This window comes from Ictalurus furcatus, chromosome 11 (genome assembly GCF_023375685.1).
Source record: "Ictalurus furcatus strain D&B chromosome 11, Billie_1.0, whole genome shotgun sequence".
NCBI lineage: Eukaryota > Metazoa > Chordata > Actinopteri > Siluriformes > Ictaluridae > Ictalurus > Ictalurus furcatus.
This window is the reverse complement of record NC_071265.1, coordinates 7,417,549-7,437,867: the sequence shown is the minus strand read 5'-3', so window position 1 is coordinate 7,437,867 and position 20,319 is coordinate 7,417,549. Positions and strand designations below refer to the sequence as shown.

The 20,319-nt window shown below is 38.7% G+C and overlaps 1 protein-coding gene across 1 annotated transcript; it reads left to right on the top strand.

Moving 5' to 3' along the window:
* The first annotated feature begins 17,598 nt into the window (after nt 1-17,598).
* Nucleotides 17,599-19,736, top strand: LOC128615209 (tetraspanin-1). Its single transcript, XM_053637093.1, has 2 exons — nt 17,599-18,425; nt 18,672-19,736. The coding sequence occupies exons 1-2, from the start codon at nt 18,138-18,140 to the stop codon at nt 18,903-18,905; spliced, it is 522 nt and encodes a 173-aa protein (XP_053493068.1). The 5' UTR covers nt 17,599-18,137; the 3' UTR covers nt 18,906-19,736.
* The last annotated feature ends 583 nt before the right edge of the window (nt 19,737-20,319 follow it).

Genomic DNA, 20,319 nt, shown 5'->3' with positions numbered 1-20,319 from the left:
ACTGTAGATTGGAAAGGTGAATATACTATAACCTGATGATCTCTGACATTTAATTTCATAATAATTCTTCACATGATGTGCAGCATGAAGGGAATTGAACCCCCCCCCCCAAAAAAAAAAACAAAAACAGGATTTTATAACTCTACTGTGACTAATCGTATGGTCTTTTGCACATGTAGAGTCCACACAGGAAATTTTGAAATGACCTCATTTTGCCTCTCTAAAGAAACAACTGCATAATAACTGTATATATCAAGAATAACCACTGATATGAATTTAACACTTTGACCAATGACTATGCTATCCGTTACTACTAATGTAGTACTACTACTACTACTAATAATAATAATAATTATAATAATAGCTGCAATAATAACAGCAACTCTGATAATAGTTCCATCTGTAATTCAAATCATAGGTCAATATCAATATTACCATTCTTGGTATAATGATATAATGACCGTATATACAAGAGGTTCCACGTATTCAGATTAAAAAGGTGTGTAAATGTTGATACGGCAAAGTGATGGAGTCAGTATCAGTGTCAGTGTCAGTGTCCAGTGTCAGAATTATGATTCAATCAGAGGTAATGCTGTAAGTTTTCTCACAAAGGAAAAGGAAATACTTCAGGACAAAGGGTTTTATGGTTTAGTAACATGACAAGTTGTTTAGATATAAAATACTGTATGACATGTATGAATTGTAATCACTGGTCAATTTGCTGTGATATAAGCGAACTGAAACACTGCAGACGCTGTTATATAACAATAATCAACTTCAGCATGGTAACAGTAACTCTCTACATCACACCACCCCGTCATGAATTATTTTCAGCATGTCCTGTCTTGTTTTAATGCTTACATAGTGTCTCACCCAGGCATCCTTTTTGAGCAGTAAGGATGAGATTCCAGCTGCATTTTGGCATCCTCTCCGTCTCTCCATACACAATGTTTATGTGATTTATACACTCCAAATAAACCATTCGTCTTCCTAATGAAGTGTGTGTCACACTAGTCACTGATCTGTTGTCTCTTCCTCGGCACCTGCTCTAGGAAAAAGGCAGGACACATAAGGCACTGAGTCAGCAAACAGGCCTGGCATAGGTCCTCGTCCAGAATGCTGTCCCATGAGTCCACGGCAGCCAGATGACAACTCCAAAACACCTCATCTTTCACACTTACAGCTCGGTCTGAGATTGACTGAGATGTCTGTACTGGCTTCAGTTTGCAAAACAAGTATACTAATATTTGCCATAAAGCATGCTGAAAGTGAGAGGGAAAGCAGCAAATGCAGGCCCAGCTGGTGTAATTAGGCTAGTGGGGTTGAGTCATCCCTCCCTTTATTATTTTTTTTTTAAAAAGCAAAAATACATAACATAAGGCTTAGATTTTGTCATGCACGTTGTCTTAATTGTCATAAACAATTGGCTTAATTTTTTAATATATTTTTTTATAGAATCAAGAACAATAGCGGTAACAGTAAAAATACACACAATGTTATGTATCATTAGAGGCTGGGGCTGATTTCTTTGTAACCCAGACTGTAGAATTACACACTCAAAATATTCACATAGTCACTGGTCAAGTGATTAAACTTCTCTTCCTAATTTGCTCACTTGCCAATTCTCAACCACACCACCAGCCAGCTCTAACCAATCATAGGAAATCTACCAACCAGGTGAAGGTGAAGGCTAACACATGCTTCCTCCGAGACATGTGAAGTCATCCAACAGGTTCTTTCTGAACTGCTGCTCATGTTGTGTCACAGGACAGTGCAACACTCTTGTAGGAAAGTGCTATAGGCCCTCTTCCACATACATGAGCTCACAGATGCCCTCTATTGGCTAGTGACAAGTGAGATAGTGTGGGTTGTCCTTCCCACCCAGAAAGCATGTCCACAATCCTCACAGTCTAAAAGATGGTGCGAAGGCTTTTTTCACAGTAAGTGTATTCCTATGTGTATGCATAATAGGTTTATATCTATGATGAACCCCTATGCTAAAAGGTTCAACCCTAAAGGTTACATAATAGTACACAGAATTACTCATAGGTAGAATCGTTTTAAACCTGACAATCAATATCAAATGTGTTGTCTAAATACTGATTAAGTAGATGAATGACAAAATTAATCAAGAAAAATTCTACAGAATTGTATATGCGTGTGAGGCTACTCAGTGTAATATTTTCCATCATTTGTGTATAAAATATGCAAGCAATGTGAAGCAATTGGGACCGATCAAGGTCAGCTCTTTATGTATGATGGGGGAAAAAACTAGGCATTTTCAAATGAAATGCTAATCCCAGCTAGCACCGGCGCTTACGATGAGGCGTATCGGGCTCTGTTGTTGGCATATTTCGCCTTGACGAGTCTCATTTATTAAGCGGAGAGCTTTCGTATGCACCGCGTTGGCTGGCAATCACCTTTTCAGCATCCCAATTAACTCCTTCTTAATTGATGTTGGATATATTAAAGTTAATGAGGCAGCAGTCCATCTGTTGAGTGGAGAAGCAGAGAAGATATTATCATTGAGAGGGCATGCACACACACAATGCAGCAAAGGAAGGCAGTTTGGGGAAAAGCTAGCACAGAGCACAGGAAAGACAAAGAAGTGTTGGTGAGCACCTGCCATTGCTCCAGTGTTTTCCCCCTCCATTCACTTCTCATGCATTTTTACGACTTCTTATATATCAGCGAGATGGGTCTATATAAAGAGAATGTGTATATGACATATGATTAAAGAGGCCCAACCAGCTGAGGATGTCCAATAAAGTATATATATATGGTATATTGTATGATATCATATTATATATATATATATATATATATATATATATATATATATAAAACCACATGAGACGACACAGAACTAAATAAGATCTACATATTCTATATAAAGTGCATGTACTAACACCACAGGACAGTACAGTACAACTAAAACAGGACAATAGGCAGAGTAAGTGACAGTGTAGAGCTAACTAGTACACAGTTTTAGTGTGGAAGTGTCCGATATAACAGGTAGTGCAAAAGATAGGTGCCAAAGAGTAACAATATAATTTAAAAATGGTATAAATGTATGGATATGGATATGGATATCATGGATACACAATCATGAACAAACAATTACACAAGTTTATCCCCCCAAAAATCTTTGTAAATATGTGTGCCACAATTATATATTACACACACACACACACACACACACACACACACACACACAGTATATTGCCTCAGATAAAATTTTAATTTGAGATTATAGTGAGTGGAGTGGGGAATGCTTCAGTGAAAGCTGTCAAAGTCCATCTCTCTTCTAAATCCACTGTGACTTATTAAAGGGAGGGATTGTGGACCAGCCTGAAGCCATAAAGTTAGTGAGTGTGTGTGTGTCACTTGGCTATGTTTAACTGTACATAAAGTTCACAAAGAAATTCTCAAGAGTGCTGCTCTTTACTTGGGGTTCTGTTCAGGAAATAATTCATGCTTACTGTGTGCATACAACTTGGTCCATTGGGAAACTAATGGGGTTATTGGCAGATACATTGGTTTTGAACTATACTGGTTTTGCAGAACATTCAGAATAATGAATTTGGTCCATGTATACTGGCTTTTACACCTATTTATTGGACTGATCACGCATACTGTTTTAGTTGCGTGCTTACTGATTTGTTATTTTACGATATTGACTCTGAAAAACATATCAGAATTCTGATATGCTGTTTGCTGACATGTGTAGTGGCTTACATATTTATACAGTCCCCTCTGAAACTATTGGAAAAGCAAGGCCAATTAATTTGTTTTTTTGTGTAGACCAAAGGCATTTGGGTTTGAGATCAAAAGATGAACATGAGAAGAGAGTTTAGAATTTCAGCTTTTATTTCCTGGTATTTATATTTAATAGGAAATAGAAATAAACACATTTTGTATCAGACCACATAATTTGTAGGCAAGCAAAAATATTGGAACATGTGACTGACAGGTATTTCCTGTTACCCAGGTGGGTAATGTTAGATTGATTGAGTTAAGCAATAAATAGCTCTGAACATCTACTCTTGGTGTTAGCCTTCAGTTTCACGTGTGAAGACTGCATTTGACTGCAAGAAAACACGAAGAGCAGAGAGCTCGCTATAGGAGAAAAACAAGCCATTTTTATGCTGAGAAAAGGGGGAAAATCAACCAGAGGCTTTTTCACAAACACTGGGCATAGCCAGTACAACAATTTGACTGAAAAAGAAAGAAACCACTGGTATACTGAGCAACAGACACTGAATGGGTCGGCCAATGAAAACAATAACAACTGATGACAGAAACATTGTAAGAGCTGTGAAGAAAAACCCCAAAACAACAGTCAGTCACATCACCAACAACCTCCACAGGGCAGGGGTGAAGGTATCACAATCCACTGTTCGAAGAAGACTTTGAGAGCAGAAATATAGAGGTCATACCACAAGATGCAAACCCCTCATCAGCAGTAAGAATCAGAAAGCCAGTTTGGAATTTGAACAGAAATACAGAGATGAGCCACAAAAGATCTGGAACCAAGAGTAAGCTCTACCGAAGTGATGGAAAGGCTGAAGTGTGGAGAAATAAAGGATCTGCTCATGATCCAAAACATACAAGCTCATCTATGAAACATGGTGGCGGTAGTGTCATGGCTTGAGCTTGCATGGCCGCTTCTGAATGTGGACAGAACTAAAGAGATGATTGTTTACTTCAGGACTGCACGGGGCGACCACTCTCTGCTGAACATCGACGGCTCCTCCGTGGAGATCGTCCAGTGCACCAAATTCCTTGGTGTTCACCTGACAGAGAACCTCACCTGGTCCCTCAACACCAGCTCCATAGCCAAGAAAGCCCAGCAGTGTCTCTATTTTCTGAGAAGGCTGAAAAAAGCCCATCTCCCATGCCTCATCCTTACCACGTTCTACAGAGGAACCATGGAGAGCATCCTGAGCAGCTGCATCACTGCCTGGTTTGGAAATTGCACCATATCCGATCACAAGACCCTGCAGAGGATAGTGAGGACAGCTGAGAAGATCATTGGGGTCTCTCATAGACATATCTATCATAGACATTTACACCACACGCTGCATTCACAAAGCCACCAGCATTATGGATGACCCCACACACCCCTCACACACACTCTTCACTCTCCTGCCGTCTGGAAAAAGGTACCGAAGCATTCAGTCTCTCACAGCCAGACTGTGTAACAGCTTCTTCCCCCAAGGCATCAGACTCCTCAATACTAAGAGACTGACACACCCACACACAAACACACTGAACTTAATTATAAAAATATAGTATTTAATTTATTGTCACTATTATACACTTTACCTGGCTGCTACTGCAATAACTGCTATGTCCATATCTGGTATAATCTTATCTGCTGAATACTAAGTCATAGTATGTTATGTTTACATTTATACCATTTATAAATTATACTGTTACTCTTTGGCACCTATCTTTTTGCACTACCTGTTATATCAGACACTGCAGAAGGTTTTAGACTGGCCAAGTCAATCACCAGACCTTAACCCAATTGAGTATGTATTTCACCTCTGAGACTGAATGGAGAAACCCCCCAAAACAAACAACAACTGAAAGAGGCTGTGGTAAAAGCCTGGAAAAGCATCAAAACCCAACAATTTCTTGAGGTCAGTGAGTTGCAGGCTTGGTGCAGTTATTGCAAGCCAGGGATATGCAACCAAATATTAAGTGTTATTTACTTTAATTTACTTCAAGACTTATCCCTTCTTATACTTTTGCTCACCTAAAAATTGAGTGGCCTGATACAAAAGGTTCTATGTTTTTTATGTTGTTTAACACCCAAATGTCTTTAGTTCTTTGGTGTATAGCACAAACAAATTAATTGGCCCTGTTGTTCTAATAGTTTCAGAGGGGACTGTAATATTACATTAAAACATAACATTAAAACCACCTACCAAAACAGCTCGGACCCGTCAAGGCATGGACTTCACAAGACCTCTGAAGGTTTGCTGTGGTATCTGGCACCAAGACGTTAGCAGCAGATCTTTAATGGAAGTTCTGTAAGTTGCAAGGTCGGGCCTCCATGAATCGTACTCGTTTGTCCAGCACATCCCACAGATGCTCGATCGGATTGAGATCTGGGTAATTTGGAGGCCGAGTCAACACTTTGAACTCTTTGTCATGTTCCTCAAACCATTCCTGAACAATTTTTGCAGTGTAGCAGGGTGCATTATCCGGCTGAAAGAGGCCATTGACATTAGGGAATATCATTGCCATGAATGGGTGTACTTGGTCTGCAACAGTGTTTAGGTAGGTAGTATGTGTCAAAGTAGCATTGACATGAATGCTATGTCCCAAGGTCCCATCAGAACATTGCCTAGAGTATCACACTGCCTCTGCCAGCTTGCCTTCTTCCCATTGTGCATCCTGGTGCCATCTCTTCCCCAGGTAAGCAACACATATGTACCTGGCCATCCAAATGATGTAAAATAAAAATGTGATTCATCAGACCACCTTCTTCCATTGCTCCAGTTCAGTCCAGTTCTGATGCTCATGTGTCCATTGTAGGTGCATTCGGGGGTGGACAGGGGTCAGCATGGACACTCTGACCGGTTTGTGGCTACGCAGTCCAATAAACTGCAAGCTACGATATGTTCAGACACCTTTCTATCACAGCCAGTGTTAAATTTTTCAGCTATTTGTGCTAATGTAGCTCTTCTGTGAGATCAGACCAGACGAACTAGTCTTCACTCCTCATGCACATCAATGAGCCTTGGGCATCCATGGCCCTGTTACCGGTTTACTGGTTGTCCTTCCTTGGACCACTTTTCCTAAGTACTAACCAATGCATACCGGGGCCATTTTGGAGATGCTCTGACCCAGTCATCTAGCTATCACAATTTGGTTCTTGTCAAAGTCGCTCAGATCCTTATGCTCATGTTCATTATCCTGCTTCCAACATATCTACTTCGAGAATCGACTGAATCTACACATCTACTGACTGCTTGCTTGCTGCCTAATATATCCCAATCCATGACCGGTGCCACTGTAACAATATAATCAATGTTAGTCCCTTCACCTGTCAGTAATTGTAATGTTATGGCTGATAGGTGTATGAATTATTTACTTAACAGAACCCCATAATTTCCTGATAGGCACCCCATACTTTTCTCAGGCCATTCATAGATCTCTAATAGAACTACCAATGATCTGAGTAGCACAAGACACACACACACACACACACACACACACACACACACACACACACACACTGCAATATAAGGTCATTGTGATCATGTTTAAACATTTTATTCTTCAACCTACCAGGAAGCATCAGCAAGTCCACGCTTATATTGAAGTTTCTAAATAATTAAAGCTGAATAACTGAACAATATGTTATAGGCTGATTAATGCAAGCTGAGACTAAGGATATTATGAATAACTACATGCTATACTACTGAACTTAGGATGTACTGGTTACAGCTGATTTAGTGAAGTAAGTGTTTTACAAATGCAATATCACCAAATGACACTTAGTCATCACACATTTCTTTACTACAAATCACAGAAATCTCTACTTGATTACATAACTCTCCCAACCCCTCAGGCAATGAGAGGCCATTTCTCTTTTCACTAGTGTTTTAAAAGACATTTTTCTCTTCACCTCTGTCTGAACCACTACTTAACAGAGACAAAGAAGCAGAAGAAAGAATGGAATTGGAAAAAAAAAAGGTAAGTGGAATTGTGAAAACTATCAAATTTTACGGTTCAGCTCTCAAGCTCTCTCTCTCCACTGAAATAGCAAAACAATTTACACTCATCCTGCACATTAACCTTTCTCAAACTGAAGTGGATTATCACTTATAATGCCTGAATGAGATGCTCTGTGTGCCTGATAAATACAAGATGGGGGTATGTGCTTCGAGGAAGGGAGGCTAAGGAAAAAAGTGAAAAAGAAAACTGAGGATTTAAGGTAGAATGAGGGAAAAAGTGGTCCATGCTTGAATGTAAGGTTGGCATATTTAACCTGCCGATCTGTATGAAATATGGCCACCGGCTGGCGCACCGCTTCAGTGCTCCCGAGGACATAGTTAACATTTCCGCAGGTAAAAGGGGAGGCGTCATTAAAGAAAACCAAGGATGCTCATCTTGGCACAGCCTGAAGCCATTTATTGCATGAAAGCCTCCATATCCCCATCAATCTGTTTGCCAAGGACCAGAAGGCAATGCAGAAGCTCACAGTCTTACAGACAGATCATCTCTGCCTAAAAGACAGGCAGCTGAGGAATAACCTAAAAATCATAGGTTCTGGGTCAATTCTAAATACTTATTAAGACATATGACTTTTGTGTCAAACTGAGTGATATTTATATGTGGATTTTCTAATGATTTACTTAAAATGCATTTAACTAAAATTAAAATGGAATTTTCTTCTTCCCATGATCATCAGAAAATGAGATGATGTTTATTTGGGAACATGGAATATTTTTAATATTTCATTGGGGTGAATGTGTTTAGGTAACAGACTTGAGTGAATGTCATTTTTTTTTTTTTTTATCATAACCAGTAATTGACGACTCATGGAAAATTATGTTTCAAGCATGACATTTTAAATGGAGTGAAGTATTTTAATTATTATTAGGTGTCATTATAGTGAGTTGGGACAGACAAAAAACTGCTGTTTAAAAAGTGTTTATTAATATAATATCATCAGTATAATATATTAATATCCATTTATATGTAACATGCACAGGGTGTTGTGAAGGACACTTTATCTGTGTTTAAAATGTCCTTTTACATTTACTTTGCATACATATGATGTGATGAGTGGGACACATATGGTACCAGAACTGTAGAATCACCCAGAAAATCTCTAAATGTTGTCTTGTTCTATACATATCTAAGAAGTGCCACCCGTTACTGTGCTCTTGTCCTCCCTTTGCTATCCTATCTCCAAAAATCTGGACTTTCCTCCTGTAGTACAAATAAATACTTATAATATGCACAACACATGGACAAAACATGAAACGATAAAGTAAATGTACTTGCAAAATGGAGACGCTCAGATTTATCATCCAATACACATGCGCGCTGTATTTTTCCTCTATATAACTTTAATAACCTTGGCTGTTCAGCTAGTTCTGTAATTAAATGAACAAATGTTGACACAACTGTAGCGTGTGGATGATTCAGAACTAATAGAAAACCTTATTCTTGGCCCCGTTAGTGTCACTTTAACGTTCATTAGGTAACACAGGCAAAATGAAGTGTTGAAGTGGATAAATATTTGAATGTAATAAAATCCAGTTCTACGATGCAAAAAGATTTGGGTTCTTTTTCCTTTTCCATGGAGACACAAAGAGAATCTCAACCCGGTTACCACCAAATATAGTAATGTGTTCATGTGTTTATGCAAATCATTATTTCAGGATATTATCTTTGAGGATATTGGAATTTGATATAATGTGGCGAATATGCATCCCTAGAGAGTCCATAGAAAGATTTTCATAAGCAGTATGTATTGAAAACATTTAAATGCATATTTGTGAATGCTTCATGAAGATGGCCAGCTGACTATCAAAGCTTTTTATCTACTTCGTGCTCCAATAGCCATCCAGTCTGATGAGCAATGCACTCAACAAAGGCAAAATATCTCCATAACCCAGCATGCTCTCTCACTTTCTCTCTCCATATCTTTGCCTTGCATAAATTGTACTGAAATAGGAGCAACCCCTGTTCTGAGTTATTGACCCAGACACCTATTGCCTGGGAGCGGTCCAAAATAAATATGTGTTTGCTTACATCTTGTGATGAATTAAGCCTTGTGAAAAAAAGAGAATCGAGGTCCCAGGGGAGCCTAGGTGATTAGGCATGGTCTCTACAGCATTTGCCTGTTACTATTGTTGCAATTTCTCACTGAAATGGGCCCAGAAGCATGACACGTGGCTACATTACATGTTTACAAATAGTTATTTTATATTGATTGCTGTCCATGGCATAAACATTAGAAAGTTCATTCACTGGCACTGAAGAATCCGTGATGCATCTTTTCCCCTACAGCTATTCTTTTATAGCCTCGGATAATGTGTAATAATGAGACCCGTGGTGAGCTTGAGCCGTGATTTAGAGAACGCGCTTAAAAGTGCTTCCATGTTTACGACATCGTAACTTGGATTTTCTCTGGCTTTTTACAGGTTATTTCTTCCTATGACAGCAGGATCAGGGCGCATTGTTTATCTGCTTTGGTCAGGCTGCTTCTGTCTCCATTAAAGCTTTTGCGGCTTGCTGCACAGATTCAGGGCTTGTATCATCTCACCAGGCTATAAAAAGAGCCCGGGGAAGCGGAGTTTCATGAGGTGCGGCTACTCTGGGGCCCAGGCAAGGGACACGAGATGGATCGCCTATGCACCTGCCCTAGAGCAAGCAGGTAATGGGCAATCTAGCCAACCTTGTTATGGTCATCCATGTTTTACTGGCTCCATCAGCACCACGGAAGCATCACTGCCTGTTACCGAGATGATGAAAAATGACTAGCTGATCATTTCTGTCTCTGTATGCAGAACTGTGCATGATTATTATTATTAACTGGTTTTAATACCCTGCACAGCCTGACATCTTCTTCTTACTGAGATTAAGGACTGGATGTTTAATGATGGCATTGCTGAGATTGTCATAACTCATAAAAGGGCCATTAAAAGGTTATTATAGAGAAGGCTGGAGCTTTTATGTGTTTAACTTTAGAATGGAGGAACCAATCAGTCTATCTGGGTTTTTTTTTTCCTTCTATTTTACTTTTTTTATTTTCCTCCTAACTCCTGCCTGCAGGGCCACCACTCTGAGATGTGTGAGTCATATCAATTACTGGCCATTATTACAGGGAGAGCAAACAAGAGTGATATCAGAGCAGAGATGGGAGGGAGAAAGATTGTACATGTTGAAACGCTTGTTGGAAATGATGGAGATGGAGGAGAAGAGGAAGGTATAGAGAGAGGGAGATTAAAGTGGTCCATAAGGAGTGACGAATTGGTAGTCTTTTATGGTTCCCCTTAGGAATCAATGGCAGAAGCAGATCTGAGTGAGGCTGAGAGATGTCCATTTCTGAGCTGGACACAAATTGGCCTATAAATTGGTCTCACACATAAATATGACTTCTTTTTCTTTGGCTCATATTAGGCTTGACCTGTTGTATATGAAGTCTGGTTCAGTGGCACAGTTGGTAGCTTTGCCGTCTCATTGCTCCGTGCTTTGATCCTGAGCTCAGGTTATATATAAAGCCATGTTTACATGGGTTTCCACCTCCCAAAAACATGCAGGTCTGAGGCTTGGCTACGCTAAACTGGATGAGTGTGTTAATGTATATAGTTATTAATAGTTATGAAATAGCAGCACCTGAGTCATAAGAACTTCATACACTCAACCATTATCAGGTTCACCTACCATATAGGTCAATTTGTAGGTCTGTTGCATGCACAGTTTGTACGCCAGCCTCTGCCCCATCCATAAATGAAAAGGGACCACTATAGGACCATAGGATGGTGATTCTTTCTCTTATTTTGTTCTCCCTTTGATAGACAAGAAAGTACTAAAATAGGCAGGGATATACAATAAACGTAAGTAATTACGTTTATTGTTAATCCACCACTACTTTGGTTATGCTATACTATTACCTATTACCTCTAAAGTACGCATGATAACTACGTCACAACTACACTATATCAAAAAGGCAAGGGGGCAACATCTGGGAAAAACAACCCTATATGCAGTAGCCAAGTTTGGTAAAACACTATGACAACAACAACAGCTACAATTTTGTTTAGTGCTAGCATTAAATTCTACAGTTTAATGGACTAGCATAACATCCAGGGTGGGCTCACACACTGTGTTTCTGGGAAAGGCTCGGAATCCACCATGATCCTGACTGGAATAAATCAATTACTAAGGATGTAAGCATTTTGTCTTTTCTAAATCTTTGGAGTACATACTAAAAACTTTCATATGTCACATTAATATCAGAATTTAAAAAAAAAATCTCTGCTCTCAAACATTACTTTGCTAACCCAAATCATAATACCAGTCCTCCATAATACCTCCAGAGCAAGTCAGTGATTAAGCCTCCCACCAGCTGAACTGATTATCTCTTTGTTTTATCTTGAGCATTTTTCATAGAGAAAACTGAACAAAGAAAGACAGCGTCCAACACATCGAGAACATCAATCAGCTCCATGAAACCTACACACCACAAGAGTGAAGTACTAAAGCCTATAGCTCTGTTGAATAAACTGAACCTGAGTGTTGCAACATTGCCCTCTACAGAGGAAGTGAGAAAATATCCCAGAGAGTTGTGGACAAAAGAACAAAGGAGTCCCATAGGAAAGAACACAAAGGAACTGAAGGCAGCAAACAAACACGAACCTATTAACCATAAGCGTAGCATCTATTTTCTATTTTTTATGCATAGAGCCTAATTGTATTGTTGTCAGTAATAACTATGCTTTAATAACAAGCAATCAGTGGCTGCGCATATGCTTTTAGTCCCGATTATTACTTTCCATTCATCACACATCAATTAAATATTAAATTTTCATTTCATTTACTGTGATACATGGTATTTAAATAGTTCCATTAGGCCTTTCAATGTGGTGATTCAATAGGTGTGTCTTAGCACTGCAGCGGAAATCAGACAGCCGACACACACACACACAGACCTCTGACCACTTGAGTGACCTCTATCACAACCTATACCACACCTATTCTACCTGGGTGCCCTCTCTCTCTCTCTCCTTCACCTAACTCACCTTCACTCACCCGTGTCAACCTCTCTCTCATCACCATTCCCTAGAAGCAGGTAAGTTACTTTATTTTAATCTCTATTATTTTTCTCAGTGTTTCACAAATGATCTATTCTGTGACTGAGATTCAGCGCAAAATTTACAATAATTGCTTTCTTACAGATTAAAATGGGCTTGTTCGAATTCGCCAAAGTTATGATGGTTCTGTACAACTTGTTAATCTTGGTAAGCGTGTTGTGTTTTCTCATTACATGTATGTAAGCATAAGATGGCAGGGGCGGTGGTGGCATTTAGAAGAGTAATTACATTTCTGTATTTACAGCCTGAGATTTTTATGTGGTGTGTAAAGTATTAAAGAGATTCAGTTTTCCTGTGAATATGCACACAGTAATTTATACTCTGCATAATGCAAACATATAGTCCATTACAGTTTTTTTTTTACAAGCAGCAATTTTCATCTCATTAACTTGAAAGGTTCGAATTTTCCCAACTTGGTTTGATAGCTAATGGTGACGAAACGCCACAATCGCTAGTAGATGTTTTAGAGCAGCTGATTCTGCACTCTTGGCCGTTTTGTATGCTTTAATTTTTAACGGTGATTTCACAGCATAATGGAGGAAATTTTTGGTTTTCCTAAAAGCAATTTTTAAATGCCATTTTGAGATTCGACTGCTTTAATACTGAACCTGTTATAATTTGACTTAGATGGTACTGAAGTCAGGTCTAAAAAGGTGTATCTTACTGTATTATCAATATGTGTAGAATTTACACTGTATTATAATATAAAGAAGTGCATCTTGCTGTATTATTAAGATGTGTTAAATATATATTACAGTCTGTATAGGCGGGCAAACGTGCTTGTTTTTGCTGTGGCTTTTATCAAATATTATCAAACTACTTGAATTAGTGAAATTGCAACTGCATTAAATTGTTTTGTGCGGTCATTCGCAGTGATATTCGAGACCTTTTAGATGTACTCATGTTCGACACACGTGAGTCACAGAGGGCATTGTCTGATGTCAAATCATGCGTCTCGGCCCAAATCTGTAGAAAATCTGCAGAAAATCCTCTGAATATTGTGAAGTTTGCTTGATTTTGCATTTAATTTCTAAAATCGCAAAATCCTGGAGGGACTGATATTAGGAAACTATGCTAATTAGTGGTAGCGTAATATGGACTGTGGCATATTTCCATACATAACCTAAGTGTCATTCATGTGTGCTTTAAGCTTGTCACAACCTGTGAGGCCAAATAAACAACAACCTACAGTTCTCAAATTCTCCTATTTACTGATGTACGCCACATTCACTTCTATTTCATGTCTACTTCAAGCATGGCATGGTTTCTATTTTTGTCCAGATCCTGCCCTTGGGGATCTCCCTGTCCTTTTGCTGTTCTGCAAAGGCAGTCCATTCTGTCCTCTGGAGTTTGTGCTTTTTTCTTTTCTTTTACCCTTCCCATAAACTGATTTATATGTAGTATCATTTATACAACTTCTCCTCACATGACATTCTCCACACATGGAATTTTATTATAGGTTCGAGAATTGTCTTCTAAAAGAAACGACAATGCCAAAAAAGATTGTGACAGGCAGCAGGAAACATTTGGAGATAGGAACTTGAGAGTAATATTCTTGTCATATTTGTTTAGCTGTGAGCTGTGATGATTATCAAAAGCAGGTGGTAAAAACGTTGTGTGATAAATGCATGATCTATTCTGGAAGCCATGTTAAAATTGGTGTCAGAGAAAAGTACTATGGCGTCATGTATGCTTTATCGGACATGCAGCACAATCACAGAGGAACACCTGTGACAGCTGTCACTGCCTTTGACATACAGTTGCAATCAAAATTATTCAACCCCCAGTGCAAATCAAGTTTATTATCAAAATGTACAGACTTTCAGCTGTTTGCAATGAACAAATCAAACGAAAGCAATTGAAATACTTTAACACAACGAATGCTTCAAGTGGTTTTCCCAAATTCAACTGAAAATGCAGCTTATAATGACCTCCAGTTTCAAATTTATTCAACCCCCTGAATAGAATCCCTCACAACAGCACAAATATGAAAAACAGGTGTTGTCTCAAACACACCTGATGCAACTAATCAAGGGCTTTATTATTTGCAGCAGGTGTGCTTGAGCTGGAACACATGAAATAACTGAATTCTGCAACCAGATTTCTGAGAAGGCAGGTTGTGAAAAACCCTCGAGTGACTGCAAAAGACCTGCAAGACTTGGTGGCAACAGGCACTGAGGTTTCAGTGAGCACAGTAAGGCACGTACTAAACGCAGAAGGTTTCCATGCCAGAACTCCAAGATGTACACCGCTACTGACCCAAAAGCACAAGAAAAGTCGATTCAAAATCATATAAATAAGCCACAGAAGTTTGGGGATTCTGTTCTGTGGAGCGATGAAACAAAACTGGAACTTTGCAACACGATGGATCAGCGGTATGTCTGGAGGAAGAAGAATGAAGAAAGAACACTCTGTCCACAGTCAAGCATGGTGGGGGCTCGGTGATGCTCTGGGGCTGCTTTGCATCCTTTGGCACTGGAAACCTGCAGCGTGTGGAAGGCAGGATGGATTCATTGAAGTATCAGGAAATCCTAGGAGAAAACGTCATGCTGTCTGTGAGGAAGCTGAAGCTTGGGCATCATTGGACCTTCCAACAGGACAATGATCCCAAGCATTCCTCAAATTCCACCCAGGCTTGGTTGGAGAAGAAGTCCTGGAAGATTCTCCAGGGCCATCACAGTCACCTGACTTGAACCCCATAGAAAATCTCTTGTGGGATTTGAAGAAGGCGGTTGCAGCACACAAACCCAAAAATATCGCTGAACTGGAGGCCATTGCTCATGAGGAATGGGCTAAGATTCCTCAGGAACGCTGCCAGAAGCTCTGCATCTCGTTTGCAGCAGGTCATAACAGCAAAAGCATGCTCTACTAAGTACTAAAGATGCCGCCATGAAGGGGTTGAATAATTTTGAAACTGGAGAAATCATTATAAGTTGCATTTTCAGTTGAATTTGGGGAAACCACTTGAAGCATTCATTGTGTTGAACTATATCAACAGCATTTGTTTGATTTGTTCATTGCAAACAGCTGAAAGTCTGTACATTTGACAATAAACCTGATTTGCAATGGGGGGTTGAATAATTTTGATTGCAATTGTAAACTGTCAGGTTTCAGTCACGGTCACAGTGCACTCATACACTGAGATCAACCCTTGCATTAAACCGTATGCTACTGCGACAAGTGATCTACAGTTCAACATGTTTTACACAAAAAAGACAAAAAAAATATCATTTTGTGAGAATCAGTGATATCAGCAGAGCTGTACATTTTTACTGAAAGGAGAGAAAACAGTTGCTGAATTAGAGCTTGATTTGTAGGATGGATGTAATGAATATATACTGATACAATATTTCAAACAAACAAGAATGAACAGATAATGTGTTTCAACAGACACAAAGATGCACTTTTCAAAATGCACTTTATTTATTTATTTACTAAACCAGAATTCTTTCCAGAAAGCTTCACAGGGCATGTGCTTGAGACTAGAAGTGTATGTTGAGAAGACTCTTGAGCAAGAATTTTTTACTTTCATGCTGGTGAGTGGTCAGATATGAAGCTCCTGAAAGACCACATTTGTTCATGTAAACCTATATGAGTGCATTTACATTTTTCATTCATTCATCCTTAGTAACTGCCTGGTCATGGTCAGTCTGGTTTAAATTAGGCTCCAGCTTTCAGTTTAGGCAACACCCACTTCAGGATTAAATCTAAATACAGATACAGACAGCAATATTTGGAGCACTAAACAGATACAGATGGTGTCACTGAGTTACACCCGTGTTAGAAAGCTTACACTGTTATACATGATGTTCCAGGCCCATATACAGAGAGAGACACCCGTTTATGTTTGTTATGGAGCTTCTTAACATGAATTAATGACCCACATGTTAATGTACACTTGCCTTAGGTAGTATTGTGAAAAAATAGTGACGAAATATGGCTAATGGGAAAACGTGAAGGATAAGACAGAGAGTCGTTAATGATGATTTTGTACTAGGAGTGTGATGGCATGAAATCCCATATAACCAGTACTCCCCTTACTCTCATGTTGGCGTGGGTATCGGCTAATCATTAAGCACTACATTCTGAATTTCTACAGTGAATAAAAGATACTAGGAGACATCGCTGATGCTTATAACATAAATTTATTTACTCAAAGGGACAATCATTTGCCAAACTATTATTGGTAATTATTATTTGCCAAACGTTTTGTATGGCCAAGCAATATTTGCATGATACTATACAGTATATTATTCATTTTATTATTATTATATTATGTATGTGTGTGTTATTGTGTTGCATGTAAACACCTTAATCAGAAAATCCACTGAAAGGATATGTACGCATGCTCAGTTCATAAGGAATTGCGGGTGCTAACAGAAGCTGTAGGTTAGTTATTTAGGAATGGCAACGCAGGCATACTTACAACAACCATGTATACAGAAATATTCCAATGGATGTACGCATTTAAACATCGTATTCTGTATATGGCTGCAACCTGATTATGGCCCTTAAACAGAATTTGATGTCCATGTAAACATAATCTTTGTCTGACTCGCATGTTCTCTTTGTGCCCTTTTGGAGCCAGGCCAACATTATTAGCACTAACATTACTTAGACTAGCATTAACATTACATTATATAATGATAGACTAGTATTGACGTTATTTATCTAGAGACTTTAAAAAAAATTATCTTGAGACTTGTCAAGAAAACAGGAACAGGTGAGCGCCACATAGTGCCCCCTGGGTAATGTAGTTCATGTAGGGTAATTATAAATTGCCCAGAACCTGATATGGAGAAGGCAGAAAAGAGTACCGGCAGGTTGTAAGAAGTGGCGGTACGCAAGAAAAAGTCACGATACGCCAAAGAGTAAAATGTAAATGTGCCGGTACTGCGTACTGGGGATTATCGGCCCACTTCAAACACTGTGTATAGTCAAACTGAATACATAGATCACTGTTTTATCTTAAACACTGGTAAATTAACAAGGAAGCATGTCGAGTCCCTTAAAAGTGGAGAGGAAATTCCCTATGGAGAGAAAGTGCTGCTTTGATCAATGTCAGCTGAGGGAACAACGTTGCGTAGTATTTTCTATTTATAACTCTGCATTTTATTCCTTACATAACACAGGTTTCGGTATAGTATATGACCATCAAGTTATAAGACCAGAGCCAGTATTTTAGTACAGTACAGCATTAGTATGCATGTACCTTGTTTAAAAATAAAGTCATATATTTATACTTCATGTTTAATGCTATGCATGTTATATAACAATAATGCAATATGAATGATGAATTTCTTACAAGTGTTACTAACTATTAAATTACAATTTTTGATATTACTTAATACTAGGTTTCTTTTTCAGGTGGGAGGATCAGGCTTGATAGCTGTGGGGTTCTGGATGCGTTTAAGTGGAGATGTCCTGGGGACGAACATACTGGGGGTGTTCTCTATCTATGCAGTGAACACCGTCAAAGTGGACATATACTTCATTAGTGTTGGAATTATAATGGCCCTGCTGGGATTTTTGGGCTGCTGTGGGGCAAAAAAAGAGAGCAAATGTCTCCTGATAATGGTAATTAAAAACAATCACATTATCAAGCATTGTATATAAAGACACAAGTTTTAGATCAATATTGTACCAATTATTTTCATCATTTTTAAATAAATTCAATATTATTAATCACTAATTACTCTGCACAAAATGTCAAATTGCTTTCCAGTCTCCCATACATTAATGCATTGCGATATGACCTCAGATACATTTAATTACTTGGTAGTACAGTCACGCTCATTATAAATCTCCACTTTCCCCATATAGTTCTTTTCCATCATTGTCGTCATTTTCATCGCGGAGCTGACAATTGGATTGTTTGCCCTGGCCTATTCTGCATATGTAAGTTTTACGCTGAGGTCCCAGCCTCCTCATGCACCTTCTGACCTTTCCTGTTCCTGCCTATTTTTATTCGCATGTACATTTTTAAAAATCATTGTATTTCTGACCATTATTAAATATGAGGAGTTGGCGGTGGCTCCAGTGCATTCTGCTTCTTAATGACTGTGATTGCTCAAAGCTGCATGCCTGCGCTCTCACTCCCAGCAATTTATTCCCCACTACAACTCAAGTTTAAGCATTTATATGCAAAACAGCCAATTTACATACATTGTTGTGGCCATTTAGTGAAACCTATAATAATTCTGTTAGTTATGGAAAGCGATTTAGGAAAATAGTGCATTTTAATCACATAAGTAAAACATTTTTAGGCAAATTCCCTAATTTTATTATTTATCATATGCAATGCTCCATTTTATTTATGTTCTAATGTCATTGGGAATAGTCCATTACTCCTACCAAGTGTGCTCATTTTTCTTGCAAATAATTCTACTTTCTGACACTTAAACAGCACGATCTGAATGAACGACAGCTCATCATTATATCCAATTCTGCTAAGGCTATTCATTAGCAAACAGGAAAGCTCTGAGAATGACATATGTTTGAATTATGGACAGTCTGAACCGTTAAGGGGAACATTACAGGCATGCACAAGCTCATTTAATGTGCTGTTTGTCACCATCACTGACACCCAAACGTCCATTTATTCATTTCAGTGCCAAAAGAAATTGTAGTTTTATTAATGTACATGCTTCTTTATAACCGGCTGCATTTTAGATAAATATGGAATGTGAATGTATTACAATATCACTGTAGTGTAAATTTGAACAGGATACTCATCTACTTGAATAATCAGTACTGGTGAGAGTGATAAGTCCTGACATTTTTAAATGTATTGCAGTACTGCTTCTATTCCCTGCTGCAATCTGACGCTCGAGAATAAATCAGAAACCTAATATGTATGGACAGAGATAACAAGTATGCAAAGGCATATCCGGGGCTATTTTGCTCACCTTATGGGAGCGTGCTTCAGTGATAGCGAGCAATAAATTAGAAGAAACATAGCACACTGAAAGCCTGAATATTTACATTTTTATACCTTATCTCCAGAACATAAATATATATATATATATATATATATATATATATATATATATATATATATATATATATATATATATATATATATAAACATGTGATTGCAGTATACCGTTAAGACACCACTTTGTATGAATTTATATATGCCGTATTGGTATATTAGTGTAGTATTGAGTCGTCTTTGCCGGTATTGTTGTGGAATATGCTTTTCTCAGCAGGTCTGGGGTCTGTGCCAGTTATGAGTTGCACTTTCCACTTTACAGCGCTAGTGATCTCAGCTTTTAGCAGGATCACTTTCCCTACAGCACTTTGTCCTGCCATCGTAGATGGTGATGGATTAGTCAAGCTAGTGCATAATAACCCTACTGATCTGTGTTCCTCTGCTTTCTCCTTGGGCGACGGAGGGGGGTCTTTTAATTGCCGCTTGTCTGCACGTCCCCCCAGGCATACAGAAGACCGCTCACGTTGACCCCCCTCA